We start from the raw sequence: 18,844 nt of genomic DNA on the forward strand, positions 1-18,844 counted from the left end.
TGGTCTGAGAAGAAGGTAGGGCAGGGGTGGGCAATTATTTCAGCTGGAGGGCTGCTTAATGAGTTTTGGTGATCTGTTGAGGGCTGCAAGGGTAGCTCTGCCCTTTGACAGGTGCCCCACCCCCTGGTTGGAAGTCCCATCCCTAAACCCTGAATGTTGCCACCAGAAGTCCCTCCCCTTGCCCCTGGAAATACTCCTTTTGGGAGGGGAGGGTTGCCATCTTGGAACCAGAAAAAAACAACCCAAATTGTATACTAAAAATCATCTACAATAACAGATTTTAATTTCATTTAAAAAAAAAAATTTGCTCTGATTTGTATGTGCATAGTGTATATAAAGGTGATTGCATAAATAGCTTGAAATGAAGTCTTACTCATGTATATTGTGAGAGGGTGTGGAGGGGTGGTACAGTATGGATGGGTAAGTATGGGGTTTATGGGGGCCTGTGGGAGTGTGGGAGAGTGTGTGGATGTGTAGGGGTTGTGGGAGGGTGTGGGTGGCTGGGTGGGTATGGAGTTGTGGGTGGGGGTGTGGGTGCATGTGTATGATGGGGTGTGGGTGTGTGGGGCCAACCCTTACAAACATGCCCCCTGTTGCACACAGCCCCTGATGCCAGTGGCAGCAGCAGGTGGCAGGCCCTCGGGGCACTCGCAGCCCATGGCAGGTGGAACCCCCCTGGTAGCACATGGTCCTGGCAAGCCCCAGGACTGCACATGTCTGAGCTGCTGGCTCCATCGCATGGCGCTCACATGCAGTTCCTGGGTTCTCTGCCTGTGCCCCACTCTACTGTGGGTGTGCTCTGCACAATGAAGCTGACAGTGCAGATCATGGGGCTCAGCCAGAGTAGCAGGGAGAGGGTTGGAGTCAACCTGGCTCCATAGCACAGAGCTCGCAGCCATTCCCCATGACCTACATGTGGCTGTGTGCAGGCCCAGGCCTCTGACTCGATTGTGTGGGGCTCCCTGAAGAGGCACATAGCTCCGGGGGAGAACCTAGGAACTGCATACGAGCCCTGGGGAGCCCAGTGCAATGGAGCCAGAAGGACACTGCCCCTGCTTGCTTGGGCTCCATGCTTCTGATGCCTCATCCTGGGCCCCTGCTGGCCCCACCCCCAGGGCACTGGTGTGGGCCCTGTGCTCCCTCCCGCCACTGCTTCCCCTACTTGCCTGCCTCTGCTGCCCCACCCACTGCCACCGCTTCCGGCCTGTCTGCCACTGACACCCGTACCTGCCTGCCTGTTGCTGCCACTTCTCCCACACCCACCACTACTGTCCTTCCCCCAGCCACCACTGCCATTTCCCTGCCTGTGAGGCCAGGGTTACAACCATCCTGTGGGTGAGAGTCTAGCACAGTGTGCGCTGCCCCCTCGGGTGAGTGGGGCTCAACTACCATGCAGCCACAGCAGGGGCAGCCCAGGGCTGGGCTGGATACAGTGAATTGATAAGCCCCTGCTTGTGGGCCAGATGAGATTTCCTGGGGGGCTGTATTCTGTCTGTCCCTGAGGTAGGGGGATTGCAGTGCTGCTCCCTCTGTTCAGCTCCCAGTAGAAGGAGCAAAGGGGCAAAGCCTTCTAGCTGCCTCTCAGACTAGGGCTTTGGTGTGTGAAGAGCCAGCAGGAGCAGCTGGTGGCTGCTCCTTCACTCTTCTCTCAGTCTACAGAAGGGGAGAGAGCAGCTGCCTCCCCACACCTTCTCCAGACTAGGGTCACCCTAGTCTCTGCAAGGCACAGGAGCCTTTCCTTATGGCTCTGCTACTTCTGGTCCTTGGCAGGAGTTAAAGCTATGGAAAAGTGTACAAATGTTCATCCTCCCAGGAAAATCTCTCGTGGGAATGGCTGATGCCTGGTTGGAGTTGAGTTATTTTTTCTCCCAGAAACTGCCATTTTTGCTCTGTGAGAAGAAGCAGAATATCTGTTCACTTGTGGTTTCTGTTGGGACCCCAGCAATTCTCTGTAAAAGCAGAATGTTTGCATGTGGTCTTGGCGTGAATCTACCTTTTTTCAGTACTCCTTTATAAAATGTTACTGGTAATATGAGTCCTAACAAATAGGTCCTTTACATATTCTAGAAAGTTCTCTTTCTGTATTGTTTTATTTAAGGTGGTTCATTATGTTTTTTTGTTTTAAATACTATTTGAATAATAATAAAAAAAAAAAAAAAAGAGTTCTCTCAAGACATCTCATATGTCTGTCTGTGGACCCAGCATGGTTATACCATTGGTTAGGGAAGCCAAATAATTGTTGTTGAAGCAAGAGAACTAAAATGTAGGTCAGTTAACTAGGCAAGATTATAACGCTGACTTGGTGATAATTAACCTTTTTAAACTCAAAGCCCCCTACATAACAATTTTGAAGTTTGGTGAACCCCTTTTCAAAAACAGAGCAATTCTTCTGTTGCAAAGAACTCAGACTGCAACAGGTCAGAGTATTTTTGACACTATGGGTTCCCATTTGAAATCTCTGGGCTTATCCTGTGAATCATGTGTAGGCATTTGGACACCTGTTGGTGCTGAGATTGTGTAGCACGCCACTGTGCTCTTAAAAGACCCGTAGCACCCCAGTGTGCTTTGCCACCCCGGGTGAGAGCCGCTGCTTTAAATAAGACGTGAATAAACACATCATGCTTTACCAGCTCTTAAAGACTTTAGCTTGATTACACCTTTTTGTGTGCAAGGCACCAATTATAAGAGGCTCCTGACACTGATTGGGTCGTGAGTTAATAGAGTCTCCTCCCCCTGCGCTCCTGCTCCTGCCCCTCCCTCCCCCTCAAACTGCTTTAGTACAGCAAAGGAAACCATTGTTGCTTCAGAACAATGATTTTTCAGAATTTGTTTTTTCACAGATGACCCCCCAAAATTTAAATAGATATTTCTTTACCAAATAGCCTGTTAAAATGTTATTTAACAGATTCCACTAACAAAGTGTAACCCTACTCTTCCTTCAAAGTGACTCTTTAATAAGCATTTACTTTTTTTCCACAGAAACACTGACATTTGTTCTTCAGTTGCCAGTATCTTACAGAGCCTCAGCTAAAGTCTGTTAAGTCAGTGGATGTCTTTCTGGTGACTTCTCTGGCATTTGGATCAGATTCCATGTTTTGTCTATCGCTTTTGTTGAGGCAGATTTCTGTATCCTTCTCTTTGTCCTTTTTTCTTTTTCTCATTTTTTCATAATTTATTGGGAATTGTATTAGATTAATATGACTGCAAGAGCAGTTACATTAACTATTACAGCTGTCAAGCAACAGAAGCATGATATCTACAGGGTAAAATAACATGCGAGAGAAAATGTAAAGTGCACAGCCTCACTAATCTGCTGTGGTCTCCTGCTGCCATTGCTGAGTCTTCCAAAGTGTCCAAGAACTAAGTAGTGACTTTCCCCTTTTCATATGTCCCATGACATCATTTACCCTAAGCATTTTTTTGGTAGTCAATATAAAATTTGACTCTTCTGCTCTATTATAGTATAGTATCAACTGCCTCACCAATTTACTAAACACGTGTGCACTCCTAGTTTCAACTGCAAGAGTAGCAACTGTCCTGATAAAAACATAATGCTTGTGCATGGCCAGTGTCTTTTGAAGCATCTAATGTAAGTCATAGTCTGAGACAAGCTTCTAGATTACGTGGGCTAATGGTGTTTTGTAGCATGGCAGATTTTTTAAAGAAAATTAAAAAACCTAATAAATGTATGTATTTTTAGATAAGAATTTGCCACCTCCTTATTTTAGGGTTTGTTTTGTTACAGTCATAATTGCCGTTATGTATGAACAGCTGAATATAGTGACAATAGTATACCAAATTTTTTTCATTTGAAAGATACAGGCGGGCACAATGTATTGTTTCCTAAAGTGTGAGTGTATAATCTGTCAATAGGATTGCTCTACTGGGGTGGTTTAGTTGAGGACAGTCCAGCCTCGAGCAGGTGGTTGAATTAGGTGACTGCTTGAGGTCCCTTCCAACCCTACTGTTCTGTGATTCTAAGTTTGGTGCTCTCCGTTGAGAAATTTCTTAAATATAGACATGGAGGTAATGTTGAGATTACAGTATAGTCTTTGACTGGATAACTTTTTAAATGTAATATCCTAGTTCATGTACAATGTTTTGCAGTTAATATCATAAAATTGTAAGGCAGTGGTGAGTTTATAGACATCTAGCTACTTTGAAAGATAGATATGCAGGTTCTGATATGGATGAGCTATATGTTTTAGTGGTCATGCAAACATACTATATAATGAAACTTCTTTCTAAAAAAAAAAAAAAATGACAAGGGTCTTCATTGGCTGTAAATAGTCAGTACAGTGTAAGTGTACAAAGTTAATTTAGTGTTCTATCAGTAACAATTAAGACTAATAAAAAATAAAGGAATGAGAGAACCTCAGGGAGATGATCCAAGCTAAATCAGAGTGGTATCTGTTATCTGTCTGCCTGTCTGTCTGTCTGTGATCTTAAAGTTGCCATTCTGGTTTAACCTGGATCATCTCCTTGGTGTTATCATTCTTGTATTTTCATTAGTCTTAATTGAAGACTATGTAACAATACACTTTATTGTTACATATACGAAATCAAGTTGAATTCAAGATGACTTGGTTCTACACATGTGATGTACACTGGTTTCCACACTTGAAACTCCCGCTAGGGAAGAATACCTAAGCACATGGTGTGGATATGGTAATTAAATCTGGCTTATATATATTAGCCTTAACACAAAATGATGGCTCTCAACCTTTTTAGATTCAGGACACTCCTTGTTAGATGCAAGACATTTTCTGAGGGGTGCCAGTTCTTAGCTCTCGCTTGTTTTTGGACTATAGTAAAATAATAGATCAATTATTCTGTTGCAAACAATTTGGAAAGACCACAACAGGTCAGAATGCTTTGGGTGCTATGGATTCCTATTTGAGATCTATAGGTTTATCTTGTGAATCATGTGTAGGTGTTTGCACACCTAAGTGCTAATACTGTGTGGTAGTCCATAACTCCCTTGAGAAGATGTCACAGCATCCGTGGCTGCCACAGCACCAAGAGTTTGGTTTCAGTAGTTTCCTTTATTTCTATATATTGTTTGTTTGTTTGTTTGTTTGTTTTTAATTTTTGAAAGGTAGTTGTCATTCTTCATTGAAATAATGTGTAACTTGCAGTAGAAAACTGTCACGCTAGCAACTGGAAGATTATAGTGATTCAAAGAATAAAAGAGTTGAATTTGATTGATAGTGTTAATTTAAACTTTTAAAAATGACCTGAAACATTAATGATCAAAAAATTAACAACTGATAGGCTTTTACATCAGTCTGAGAATATATTGCATCAAGAATGAGTGCAGTGACATCTTTATTTTTAGGATAGCAAAATAAAAAGGAGTTAAATAAAACACATATTGTTGTGTAAAAAATAATCCACAGATGCAAAGAAGTATAGCTAACTAATATAGCAAGAATCAATTTGCAGTTTTATGTAATGAAGGAAACCTAAATGATTTAAAAAATAAGCAAATATGATGAGCAAGAGGAGTGATTTATTCCAATCTCATACACATCAAGTTCCCACCAACAATGATTGCAATTGCATTTACCTCTCTGACATCTTGTAATTTAATCAGTCAGAAAGGTTAAAAATCCTGCAAAATGAAATTCTTGAAGTGAACGTAGATATCACAACCTGAAAACAATAGACTGTTTATAGGATTTTCTCTGGGATCCTAAGGCAGATGGAGTTGGATTTTTATCTTTAGAAATCAATCACTTTACTTTACATATTTTATTACCACCAACTAAATTAAGTAGATGTTGGTGAACATTTTTATGAGCTATTTTCCAGCAATAACTTGTTTGAGGGTCACTTTGGAATCTCTTCAAATTTTTAAGTATGATGGTAATTTGGGACATTGCAAGAGAGCTCAACAATGCACAGCAAAAATTGTGTTCTGCATCCTCTCAGCCTATTGCAGCATAAGACAAATATAATAAAATTATTTCTGCAAGCCTGAAAAGAATCAGTATTTATGATGAAGGGAAAGAATTGAAAATTTTAAGGTATTCTCCCTTTATGCAGAAATAAATGAATGCATATTGGAATCTTTAATGCTTAATCTAATACTTTTAATATTAAAGCATCACCAGAGATGTGCTAATATCATTAGATAATCCTTCTAGCCTTCATTCAACTAGGTGCTGGCACTTAAAGTAATGCATTGCTTCATAAGGTAAATTACTGAAGTTGCATATTATAACGGTTAAAAAAAAATTAGGGGAGTACTTGGGAAAATGCAGAAAAGTGAAAACTATGTAAGGTAATTGGTGTTTAATTGGATCTTAATTTTTTAAACAGTATGCACTTAATATTTTCTATGAATTTAGTTTTTTCATTTATTTTCATCATGCTTTCCTTGTCCAGTAATATGTTCTGTGCCTATTCTTATCTTTACCATTTAAGAACTTAAAAAAAGGACTACATTTTTTTTTAGTTTGTAAAAATTTTCAGCTATAAGATACCAATTCCCCCAAGAACAAGAAATTCTGAAGTAACCTTATCCATCCATTAAACCATTTCATATCAGTAATGACTCTTAAAAACTTTACCTTTATTCTTAGTTATTTAGTATTTTCATCAACTCTTTTTCTGTGGTACACAGCCTACGGAGAAGAGTCGTATTCCAGCTGTTCATGATTAGATAGATATCATATGAAAGGAAGTTGTTTTCACCTGTACACAGAGTAGTCCCTTTGTGGCTAATTATACATTTAATCTTTAAAGAGAGCAAGTGCTCACTACAAACCTCAGACCAAGATCTTGAAATTGAAAATTGCATGGGGATAGTAGCTTAATCTGGCATAGAGTGATCACTGATGCATCCCCAGAATACAGGACATCACCTAAGTGAGGGGGCGGTCCTCTTGGGCGGTCAGCAGTAAGGGGTGGAACTGCTATCTTCTCAGCCAATCAGCAGCAAGGGGCAGGGCCACTGAACCCTTTGACCAATCAGCGACAAGGGGCAGGGCACCGCAAAAAGGCCTACCTCCCCGCCCTAGCTGGGAACCCTGCTCTCCTTGGTTATATACTGCCCTAGGTGTAGGCATAGCCAATAGAGTCATGAGGACAAGTGATTGACATGTATCTGAAACATGTATTTAAGCAACCAGCTAAAACTAATGATTTGTGATTCACATTTTCAGTGACTAAGTCACAGTCTGTATCAGTACAGTGTCTACTTACAATTTAAAATGGCAAGTAGAAGCCTAATGATCCAAGCAACTTCTGTGCACTTTCATAATATTCCAGTGTTCTGAGTTTTTTTTTTTCTTGCTTCCTTTCTTTTTTTTCCTTAAAGAGGAATGGGAGACTTAGCTGTATTTTCAGGGTTGCTAACTAGGTGTGTGGGAGTTGGGGGCTGAAGCCAAACCCTAAAGGGGTATTTGGTACTTTCAGAATTTTGTTGCATCTTAGTTTTAAGGGTGAAGAAAGCAGTTGCATTTTTCAGTCCTAACTTGAAAAGCTCCACCTCTGCCACCTCTATCTTGAGCCCAGTGCAGTCCGAGAACCATATGTAATCCATTCCTTCCCCCTCTGCATGTGCCAAATCCCTGAAATGAGGCAAGGGAGTTATTTTAGTATTGAATATACACCCCAAACCACCCTTTGGCTCCATCTTTGGCTTATTGGTAGTTTAGTTATACCTTGTGTTGACTAACCTTTTGTTTTGAAATTAGTTTAAGAAACAGTGGAAATGAGAGTAAACTATGTATTTAATTTTGGGTCTGTTAAAAGTGCCCATTCAAGTTCTGTGCACTTGTAAGAATAATAAACTTAGAACAAAAAGAAAAGTATTCTTAATATTAAGACTTTCACAAATTTCCCCTCTAATGGCTAAAACCCACCATAAATAAAGACAACCAGCCACCAGTAATCACTCAACTCATTCCATCCAGCAAGCCATTATTAGAATTAGTATCTGTTCTAATATTATAAAAGCCTTAGGCTGTATTTCTGTCCATAACACTTTATACTCACTCTCATTGGTTGTCTGAAGCAACCAATCAGAGTGCTCGGAGAGCGTTCCAGACAGGTGGTGGTGACATGGCAGAGCACTGTCATGACAGCAGCAATGGAGCGGATGAAGTGAGGAGGGCGAAGGCCAGCATTGCTGGCCTCACTTTCTCCCCCCCAGCCCTGCTCCCTGGAGGTGACGGTGGCACAGGCTGCTGGCTGAGGGGGGACGGCAGGGCAAGTTAACTCCTGGGAGGTGGCAGCATGAGGAGCTGGCAGCACAGTGCTGGCCTTGCACCCGTGCTCTGGCCTTTCCGCCACCAGGCCCTGACAAAAGCCAGCAGAGAGGGGGAGGAGGTAAGGGGAGGAGAAGGCACAGTGGCATTTTCAGAGTTAGCATTATTATATAAGTACCCACACTGAACTCAGCATTATATAAAATAGCTATATTAATCTGAAATCAAGCAGAAGATGAGGCACCTTGGAGAACAGGTTCAGTGAAGCATATGCTTTCAGAAGCAATAGGCTACTTTGTAGTATCTGATAAAATAAGCTATCACCTACCATAAATTTTGTGTTTCTGAATGAGTTGGTCTGTTAGGTTCCACTCTGCATTGTATAAGGTGAAAATGTTTAGTCCCAAGTTGATCTAAAAGATGGGAGAAATGGGAGATGAGAATTCAGAAAACTTCTCTTTTTAAAAATTAATTCAGTGATGGCATTATACTAACATGATTTAATGTTTCTAGGATTTATGGAATAAGTAGACTTTAATATTAATTTGATTGAAGAAAAGGGATTGTATTGGAGTAGGAAGTGAAGGTAAAAAGATGAATGAGTGTTGAGTGGGAGGCTGACATCATCAGTGGAATAAAAGGTTTGAAAGTATCTGATGAGGAACAAGGTAAAGATATAGGCAGGACAGCCTCACCTTCAGGGCTTTATACATTTTTATCACACGCACACAGACCCCCCCCATATTTCTCTCTACTCTCATTCATTGTCTGCATTTATGGGGGATGCTAAACGAGGAAAATTGTGCGAAGGCTTACAGCAGTGCTGACATCTTTTCAGATTCTATTTCCTGCCTTAAGGATCTATTAGACAATTCTTTTTCTACAGCAGCTACTTGGAAGCCCTTATACTCTTCTTGTAGAAATTCAAGTATTTCTTAATTTCATTTTTTTAATTCATAGGCATGTACTTGCCCAGCTCTATTCATGTACTTCTTTGTTTTCTTCCATTAAACCAGTTGGAACCTCATGTTCCAAAGTCATTTTCTCCAAAACACTGCTTGAATTTTTGGTTGGAGAGTTTTTGCTATATTGTATGTGTGTGCATCTGAAATTCTGTTTTCTGTAATATACATTTTTCTGGCTCTTTAGTTTACGAATTTGCTGTTTTGTCAAAAGTACTTTCCTCCAGATCTGAGATTGGAATCAGTTTCTAGGATAACAAAACAACATCACAGATGGTTGTATCACAGTACACATAGAAGAACTTTTCTGGTGGACCCTGCTGTTGGTACAGAGAATAAAGATTCCACACATTGCTTTCAGGCTTCTCTTTCCCATTTGGGAGCACAGTACTTCAGTTGCTGAATGAGTACGTGTAATGTCTTTCTTTAATCTGATTTATTCCTCTTAGTACTGTACTTATAGCTGCCATAAATGGACCAAGTTAAGGGAAAATGAAGTGTGGTAGAATCTATAAATAGACTAGCCTACTCAAATTGAATGTTTGGCATCTCACTCTGTAATATCTAAATATATATGTTGATGTGCATCTACTTGGTGATCTTGGGCCAATTACTTTAGTTCTGTGTATCTCTATTTTCCTGTCAGTAAATGCATACAGTGATAATACCACCCCTGGAAAGCTGAATATTTAGCAGTATGACAGAAAGTGTGTTGAAGAAGTGGCTTATTTTTGTGAAAATTTGAGTATTTTTTTATATTGGAAATGATTGAGTAATGAAGTAAAGATCATATACATAGACATTAGGGCTGGAAGGGACCTTGGAAGATCATCAAGTCCAGCCCCCTGCCCCAGGGGCAGGAAGTCAGCTAGGGTCAAAAGATCCTAGCAATATAGGTGTCCAAATGTTTCTTAAGAGTTTAGAGTAGGTGCTTGCACCACCTCTGGAGAGAGTCTATTCCAGGCCTTCGGGGCTCGGACAGTAAAGAAGTTTTTTCCTATGTCCAGCCTAAAACGGTTTTGGAGGAGTTTATGACCGTTTGACCTAGTCATCCCTTGGGGCACTCTGGCACCCCTCATGTACTTATAGGCAGTAATAAACTTAGGCTGGTAATATACTTACATGATTTACAATACATATACATATGTATATGTATTGTAAATGAGTGGATTTATATATTACTAGAAATAAAAACTTTTCATGTGCACAGTATTTCTCCATTAACGGTGCACTAATTTGAATTATTTGTGTTTTTAATGGGGGTTTTATTATAGTCTGTTGTATAATGATATAGTGAATGACTGTTACAGGGCACATCCAGAAAAATACAGGTTTGTTTACAGTACAGTATTGCAGAAATACTTGAGCTGGCTTTAAGTGGACAGTCCAGTACCAGAAGCAGTCTGTCTGTGACAGCATAGACCTGCATAGGTTAATTTACTCTGCCATCTAGGGCAGTGGTTCTCATCCAGGGTGCCATGAGGCATGTGCAACTGTCTTGTCCACTTCTGTTTCTGAGAGCATCATAGGGAGGCCCAACCAGGAAGAACTAGACAGTATAAGGCAACTTTTCTGCCTGCTCTATGCTGATTAGAGAGCCCCAGTGCAGGAGGAGCTGGCTATGCAACCCTTTCTGGGCTGACTGTGCAGCGGTCATATGGGACATTTTCATTTGGAGGCAGAAAATCCCAGCTGAAAACGGTGGTTTTCAGCCAAAGGTGTCACTGCATTCAAATAAGTTATGATGGGATCCTGAAGAAGTTGGGAGCCCCTGGTCTAGGGTCAATCTGTAGTGTTAACATACCCATAAAGTCAAGATTGAGAGAAACATTCCTTTTATTTTTCCTAGCATTTGTGTATTAATTTTCAATTGTTGAAATTATTTTGTTTCCTGAAAATTAAAATGAAAGGAAATGTAAAATGAAGGTGAAAACTAGGCATCAGGTAATTTGATGATAAAAAGCTTTGCAAAAATGGTTCTATTACTAAAAGTTCTACATTCACATCTGGTTATCCCGTTTAAAAAGTCAAAATAAACAGTGAAACCTGATCAGTTGAGTCCAGTATTACTAGGGGTCTACCAGAGTCGAGGCTGCTGCCAGCAGATTTAGTGGGGTGGGCAGCCATTTTTGCAGGAGAAATGCAGCTGGCCCCTCACACCTTTGGCCGAGGGGCCCCAGTGGTCCCACCTTTCGCCACTGTTCGGCTCTGAGGGCTGTCTGTTTTGCAGACCCACTTCTCCTTGCCGACTGGTGGCGAGGGGCAGGGCCGTATGACATATAGCCATTGCAGCCAATAAGGGGTGGGGAGGTAGCAGCCATCTTGTCGTGCCAGCAACCCCCCCCACCCCACTCCTGCCCCAGTGGGCTGCACAGCTGGGCTGTAGCAGCCACAAGGACTGCTGGGTACTCAGGGAGCCAGCATTTTATTTTCGGTGAGTTTTTTTTGTTTTTGTTTGTTTTTTGTTTTTTCAGGGAGACTGCCAAAAGCAGAGACCCCGTACTTTTTTGCAGAGCCTGCTTGAAATTGTGATTTCTGGAAAAATTGCAAAATCGCTATTTTGGTAGTTTCATAGATATGGCTACTTAAGTGGACCAGCTTCCAGTATTGCTGTTAGACCATGAGAATGTTAGGGTAAATTCAACCAAGGGCTTCCAACAGTGAGGCCTCTGTCTGACCTCTGCTAAAATGAACTTACGGTGCTTGTGCAGGAAGACTGACAAGTCTCTGCAGGCTCTCTGGTGAGTTTCTCCTCATGCAAATTAGGAACTGCAAGTTTCAAATAAGTAATCATAGTGAAGCTGCAGTCATCACTGTGAAAGTAAATTCAAGGGAAAGAAATATTTGGTATTGTATGGCCTCTTATCAGCTTTTGGTGATTTAGGCTTTTTTAGGGGGATTGTTTTCTGTAGAAAACACTTGATTCAGCTACTGATCCAACTTCAGAGCATATGTATCTTAATAAATGAAACTTGTGAACATTCTGATGTTTAATATTTTGTTTTTTATTGGTGTTATAGTAGAGGAATCACAATAATATTGCATATTGCTTCTGTTTTTACTATTGAAAAAGTAATGCATTCACAAAGTGGCAATTACCTTTCCTAGTAACAATTTTCTTTTTCTTTTTCTTTCCTCCTGCCATGTTCCTGAATTGCTCACTTGCTTGTGGGAATGAATATTTTGGCCTTTGCGAATTTTAGAGCCTATCGTGAAGAATGGCAGGCCTCCAACATCTCACAGTATGCACTCATTTCTCCACCAGTACACAGGATCTTTCAAGAAGCCCCCTTTACGGCGACCACACAGTGTTATTGGTGGCAGTCTTGGCTCCTTCATGGCAATGCCTAGGAATGGAAGCAGATTAGGTAATTTATTATTTTGGTTATTTAACTTCATTTTCTAACAAGATGTTGTCTATATTGATTCTTCCCAACAGATGTAATTGTTCTGATACTTTAGTTCTAAATTTGCTGTGGGAATGCAACACTATTGCTATGGTTGTCATAGAAACACAAGCTGAAATTGTTGAACATCTCATTTAAGCTTTTAAAGAAGGAAACTGATAAAGGACTATAGAGTGTTATTTCACGGAAATCGCCTACACAGGCTCCTGATGACATGTATAACAGTTACAAAACACTTTTCTTTCAGTAAGTTCTAAAGTGCCTATTTGACCACAGCATTTGAGTACTGCTTGAAGATGCAGGAATTTAGGAATGGCAAAAATTCATGACTATATCTTTATTTCAAGGATTTGAACAATGGTACGTTGCTAGAATTTTCATTAATCCAAGCAGAGAACTATCACTTTAAATATTTTAATCATTTTTGCAATTGTATAAAGCTAATTTATCTCTTTTTATACACTTCGCCATCTTGGTCCTTAGGAAATAATGATTTGCTCAAAAAAATCAGAAAATTAGGGTTGAGAGGGACCTCAGGAGGTCATCTAGTCCAACCCCCTGCTCAAAGCAGGACCATCTCCAACTAGATCCTTCCAGTCAATGGTTTGCTGAGCTGGTCTTAAAAACCTCCAAGGATGGAGGTTCCACCACCTCTCTGGGTAACCCTTCCATTGCTTCACCACCCTTCTAATGAGAGCTTTTCCTAATATTCAACCTAACTTTCCCTTGCTGCAACTTGGGCCCATTGATCTTTAAGTGTTTTTTACATTGCCCACACCCACCATTCATTTTGTGTGCTGGTTAATCATGCTACTTGATATGAATCATAGTAATAGTTCTAATTACTTTTCCTACCCCGTGCCCTTCCCCTAACCAAGTTCTTAGTATTAGAAAGCAGGAACAGTTGTGTGGTAAATGACATTTCATTTGATTTAGCCTTTTCCCCCTCTACTTCTAAGGAAACTTCCACTCTACTGCTAAATGAAAGTGAAATTTAGGCAAATTCCTCCAAGGCTAAAGCTGTGTAACTTTTGAGGTGATTGTTGAACCATCTACATTCTGGTCTATTATGTGATGTCACATATTCTCTCTCTCATAGAGGAGTGCAGGCTGTGTTGTACATGTTCTCCAGGGACTTCCACTTGACTTCACCTAAAGGTCCCAAGTACCTATTTTGTTTGTGCAGTCAGGCTTTTGCTTGAGTTGGATGAGAAGCAGCCTCAGGCACTGAATGGAAGATGCATTTTAAGTATTTAATGTTATTCAGATAATTAATTTATATGGCAAGATGCAAAGAAATCAAACTGCTTTAAATTCTGTGTTCTGTATTATACGTATGTTACGAATGACATAACATGATACACACATTCCACATATAGTAAAAGTTTTAACATCTATTTTTGGATGGTAAGCTTAAAATAACGATACTTGTGAAAAATCTACAGTTTTACTACATGTGAATTATGAGTAAATAACATGTTCTTCAGACTTTTCACTAACAATGCTACAGTAGGGTTCAGGTGTCATGTTGGTCGAGGAAATATTTGTAGTGCAAAGGTTTTTTGTGGGGGGAAGGCATATCTTATAGGATCAACTGTACTATTGGAAGATATGGTAGACAAATTTTTGGGCACAAAAGTACCTATCCTCAGGTCTGAAAGTGCTCTTGCCCTATATAGTTGCTCCAACAAAAAGTATCAACAACCAACCCTGTTTCTTGCACTAAAAATGTTAATTGGTTTTATAAATTGTTTATAAAATGTATTTTTACCTTAAATGATCTTTACACTTATTTAGAACTGCTATTTCCTGCTTGAAAAAATGTTGTTAGTAGTGTATAAAAGTATTATGAGTGCACGTTAAGTCTCTGTCTCTCTTTTCAAGGCTTTTGGCTTTCTATTTAAAGGTGAAATTCAAAATCTGAAAGCCCTGAACTCTGTGGTGAGGCTGTTGTTTTGCAAAACATGTTGCCATATCCATTTCATATTGAGTTTTGCAGTTGCACCAGAGCAGTAAATTTGATTTAAAATGTAAATACATGCTTTGGTGTTTTGGCTAGTGCTTTAGTAACAATTAAAAACAGATTTTCATAGGAAGGAACTAAAAAAAAATTTCCCATACCAATGTTTTGCCCACCATCTTTTGACCCCCTCCAGTAACAATATATGACAGTTTTCAGTTTACCTGTATTGTGATACTACCAATACATCTATTTTTAGGATAGTTATCTTGCATTTTGTAATTAACACTTTATAGACTTTGTAACTTTGCTACTATCCTTCCATTTATGTTTTGCTACCATTGCAGCAGCATTTGGATTTTTAAATTGTGTTTCCTGACATGGCAAACAGGTGGGAGAAATTATTTGTTGAAAAATAAAATGGCGTATTGGTACATAGGAGCAGGACCCAGGAGAGTATTATTGCTGGTATTCATTCTCTACTACTTCACATGTCTCTACTTTTTGCTGCTGTCACATGGAGATACTTATTATTCAATAGGGTCACATCTTCTCCATTGAGATTATCATGTCAGATATAAATTATTCACATATTCTTACCATCTCTTTCTTCTGTTTTTGTCCTATTTCTATCCACTTACTTCTCTGTCCCACTAGTGGGATTGCAGAATCAAAGAGACATCCTTGGTGCAATACTGCACAAAGTGGAAGGATTTAAAGAAATATGTACTTTGATTACAAATGAACTATAGAATTAGGAATAATATATAAATGTACAATAAGGGTAAGTATCACTTTTCCAAGACCTACCCTAATTGTATATTTATAATTGTATATAAGCTGCTTGCTTATGACTGAAACCATAATCAGTATTTAGTGGAGTTGCACTGAATTTTTTCCCCTGAATTCAGGCACTCATACTGCAATGTTAAAGTTGCAGACATAAGATAATTTGTATCCAAAATATGTTCCCTTTAGAAACTTCCCTGTTGTCTCTGTAGTTTTGTAAAAACATTTTGTCTCTGAATATAAATCTGACATGGAAGTGTCATTTTATTTATCTTCATAATATTTTAAATATTGGTGGCCATTTTTGTTTGCTTTTCAAATCACATGGGGTTTATAAATGTTGAAGAATCTTGCTGCTTCACCCATTTCCATTCACATGAAGTGTAGTAATAATTCCTCACAATGCATTTGATTCTGAATGAGAGTGAACTTTGTTTCAGTTCAGTTTTACAATGGAATGAGTGCATTATCTTGGAAATTTGAATAATGGAAAGAACTGCTTACCCCTTATATTCAATCACCATAACTCCGCAGCTTACTTTGTGGTGATAGCCGTTTTAATGTCTAAATTTCAGCAACAGAGAAATAATAAATTTGGTTTACCAGCTCATCTCAAAAGAATCAAACCTGGAAACCAAGGTGACTTTTCAGCAATAGGAATGAAGAGCATCCTGACAGATGGTGCTCCTGTAACTTACTGTTGGCTAACAATGGATATTATTTTAGCTCAGTTGATAGAGCTTTTATTTTGTATACCAGAGTTTCCCAGTTTGAAATGTTTTGTTAGATAGATTCCTTGTAAATAAAATGAGGGTAGTCCCTTCTTTTAACAGTAATTCCTTGGTTTGTTTTGGGATACAACTTTACATGATTAGTATGTGCTTATGAATAATGTCTTGCATTCAAAAGCTTGTCTAACTTTATTCCAACCGTGCAGTTGGTCCAGTAAAAGGTATCACCTCAAAAATCCCTGCCTCTTGTAACGTTTTTATGAAGTTAGACATTTTAAATTTAATATTTCATTTGCATATTTATAATAAGGTATGTAGATAAAGTGACATAGCAAAGTAGAGAAATCCTATGGCAATCACTGAGCTCAGTTCAATAAAAAACTATGTTGGGACCATGAAAGTTTCAGGCCAACCTATTCAGAGAAAAGCGTAGCCCACATGGAGTACTATTTGTCTAGTGTTGTCTGATCACCTAATAAAAACCTGCCATAATGCACATATGAAAAAGTGCCAGTTAAGGTTGGTGGGTAAACCCCTACTATTCTTGGGTTTTGTGGTTTTTAGAGCATCAAATGTAAGGTTGAACAGGTGTATCTTTATATGAATAAAACTTCTTTATATAACGTACTTTATTGATAATACATGTTTATACCGTACTAGCACTAAGCACTAGCACTTTCAAATGTCGGAGGTAAAAAATACTTATCTGGGTACCTGCCAGATGTTTATAACAGCTCTGAATCCTTGAGGTCATTGAGAGATACAAAGTCCAAGTAATCAAAGATCTGCCTGGGCCCAATGGTTTATTGAGCTAGTGTGATTGAAGGAAACATTTCTATAACCAAAGACGGAGTGGGGAATAGAGTGGTTAGTATTCCATCCAGCTTTATTTGACTCCCTATCTCAAATAACCATTTACAGTGGATTAGCTGGGGAAATCCTGTGACATGAGTCCAGACTAAGGCTTTGAACTTATGCCTTCTGGAGCTGGAAATTTTAAACTACTGTCTACTGTGTCCTGGCATTGGATACTCAGCACTTCTAAAATATGTATGCATCGTCATCAATATGGCTTTTGAAGCCAAAGTTTAATCTTCCGTTCAAAAGTTCTTGGGTAAAACAATTTTATATGCAATTATTACTACCAGTTATGGATCATAATAAGTGTGATATACACATCTTCATCTTGTTTAGGTGTAGATTATCAGATTTGGAAAGCCTGAGATGGATCAGGTTTTTTTATATTCTTTCCCTAGGTAGGTATTGGGGTGTTATCTTCTTGAAATAATGTTATCTGTTCAAATTACATATTTTTATTATTAGTAAGCCAGTCTATTGACTGGTCAAATAACACCAGTTTACCAGTTAATTCACTGTACTATTTGACAATGATAAAATATTTCACCAAGCCAAGAATGCCCTTATGCAAACAGTGGAAAACTTCCACACACAGTGCTGCACACTTTGTTCTTCACTTCCAGGGCCCGGGCTTTTCTGCTGATGATTCAGCATGTAACCTTGTAGTAGATATGGCAAATCATAAAGCAAGAAACATTCCATCCAAGTGTGAAGAAGGTGGGGACTGCAGACCCAGCAGGCCAATCCAAAGAGTTTGTTTCTGCATCATAGTGAAAAGGATTTTCTGCTTTGCACCATATGGTGGAAGAAATATCCATGTGCTACTGCATGCACAGAATTCATTGGTCAATTTAGAGAATCATTTATTGAAAAATAAGAAATAGGCTGAAAAACGTAACTGCTGGAAAGTTGGTGATGTTGTATCAGTGTTAAGATCAAATAAGCGAATGGCCAGTAAATAGTTGACTCGTATTTAGGGGAAGTGGAAGACTGGTACTAATGAATGTAATAATGATGAGAAACACCTAGATAAAGCAGTTGAAGCTGCTAAATAAAAAGACAGTATTATGCAAAAGGCTTGAGTGAGCCTGCTTACCTGCCTAATAAAATTACATTTAATTTTTTTTCCCCTTTAAAGTTGCCATGTTTGTTTTGTTTTCATTTCTTTTTCTCCTTCTTTTTTTCTTGTTACTCATGTTAGTCTTTAAATGTCAACCTAACCATACTAAAAAAAAGTTCTAATTATTCTTTATCTACTTTTTTCAATATAACTTTTATTATGGTGCTCTCTTGAGTTAAAATTACTCAGTAGCCTGGTCTTTGTAATCAGACAAAAGTTGGCAATCTTTCTGTCATTACTAATACTCTTCTAATAAATGAATGCATTTACTTGACTTAAATATAGTAACATTGTCTACATCAAATATTGTCAATTCATTGATTTGTTAGTTATTTTTTGACCAGTTAAGTGGGCTGTTCTACACAGTTTTTATCTTTCTAGTTTTAAAGAACACTGTGGGTGTAGACAAACATGCACTTGGAGTGGTTTCAAAACAGCAGGAAAGCTGCTGATCTGAACCATGCAATAGCTTTTACACCATGGCGAGAAGTTGAAAACCCTGCTTTATTCAAGAGTTAAAGTTGGGGCAGCTGAACTCACTTGTATTGTTTATGCACAAACAGCAGTTGGAGCAGGTCTGGGCAGTTATTCGCCTGGTGGGCCACTTAACAAGTTTTGGCGAGCTGTCAAGGTCTGCAAGGATACACCCATTGTCAAACTGCTCAGCTCTGTCCCTTGACAGGTGCCCTAGCCCCAGTTGTCATTTTGGGTCCAGAAGTCCTACCCTGCCTTTGACCCTGGAAGTCCCTGCCCTTGCTGCAGAAGTACTCGGGGGGGGGGGGGGGGGTTTCCCCCTTTGAA

At 39.3% G+C, this 18,844-nt stretch overlaps 1 protein-coding gene across 1 annotated transcript in view; it reads left to right on the top strand.

The window, feature by feature from the left end:
* The window catches only part of CDK17 (cyclin dependent kinase 17), a 184,850-nt gene that overhangs the window by 106,361 nt on the left and 59,645 nt on the right, over positions 1-18,844 (top strand). Inside the window, exon 3 of the mRNA XM_019515050.1 lies at positions 12,382-12,546. Within this exon, the coding sequence (XP_019370595.1) occupies positions 12,382-12,546 (165 nt within the window). The remainder of the gene's footprint in view (positions 1-12,381; positions 12,547-18,844) is intronic.

This window comes from Gavialis gangeticus, unplaced genomic scaffold, assembly GCF_001723915.1.
Source record: "Gavialis gangeticus isolate Ggan-Ray unplaced genomic scaffold, GavGan_comp1, whole genome shotgun sequence".
Taxonomy (NCBI): domain Eukaryota; kingdom Metazoa; phylum Chordata; order Crocodylia; family Gavialidae; genus Gavialis; species Gavialis gangeticus.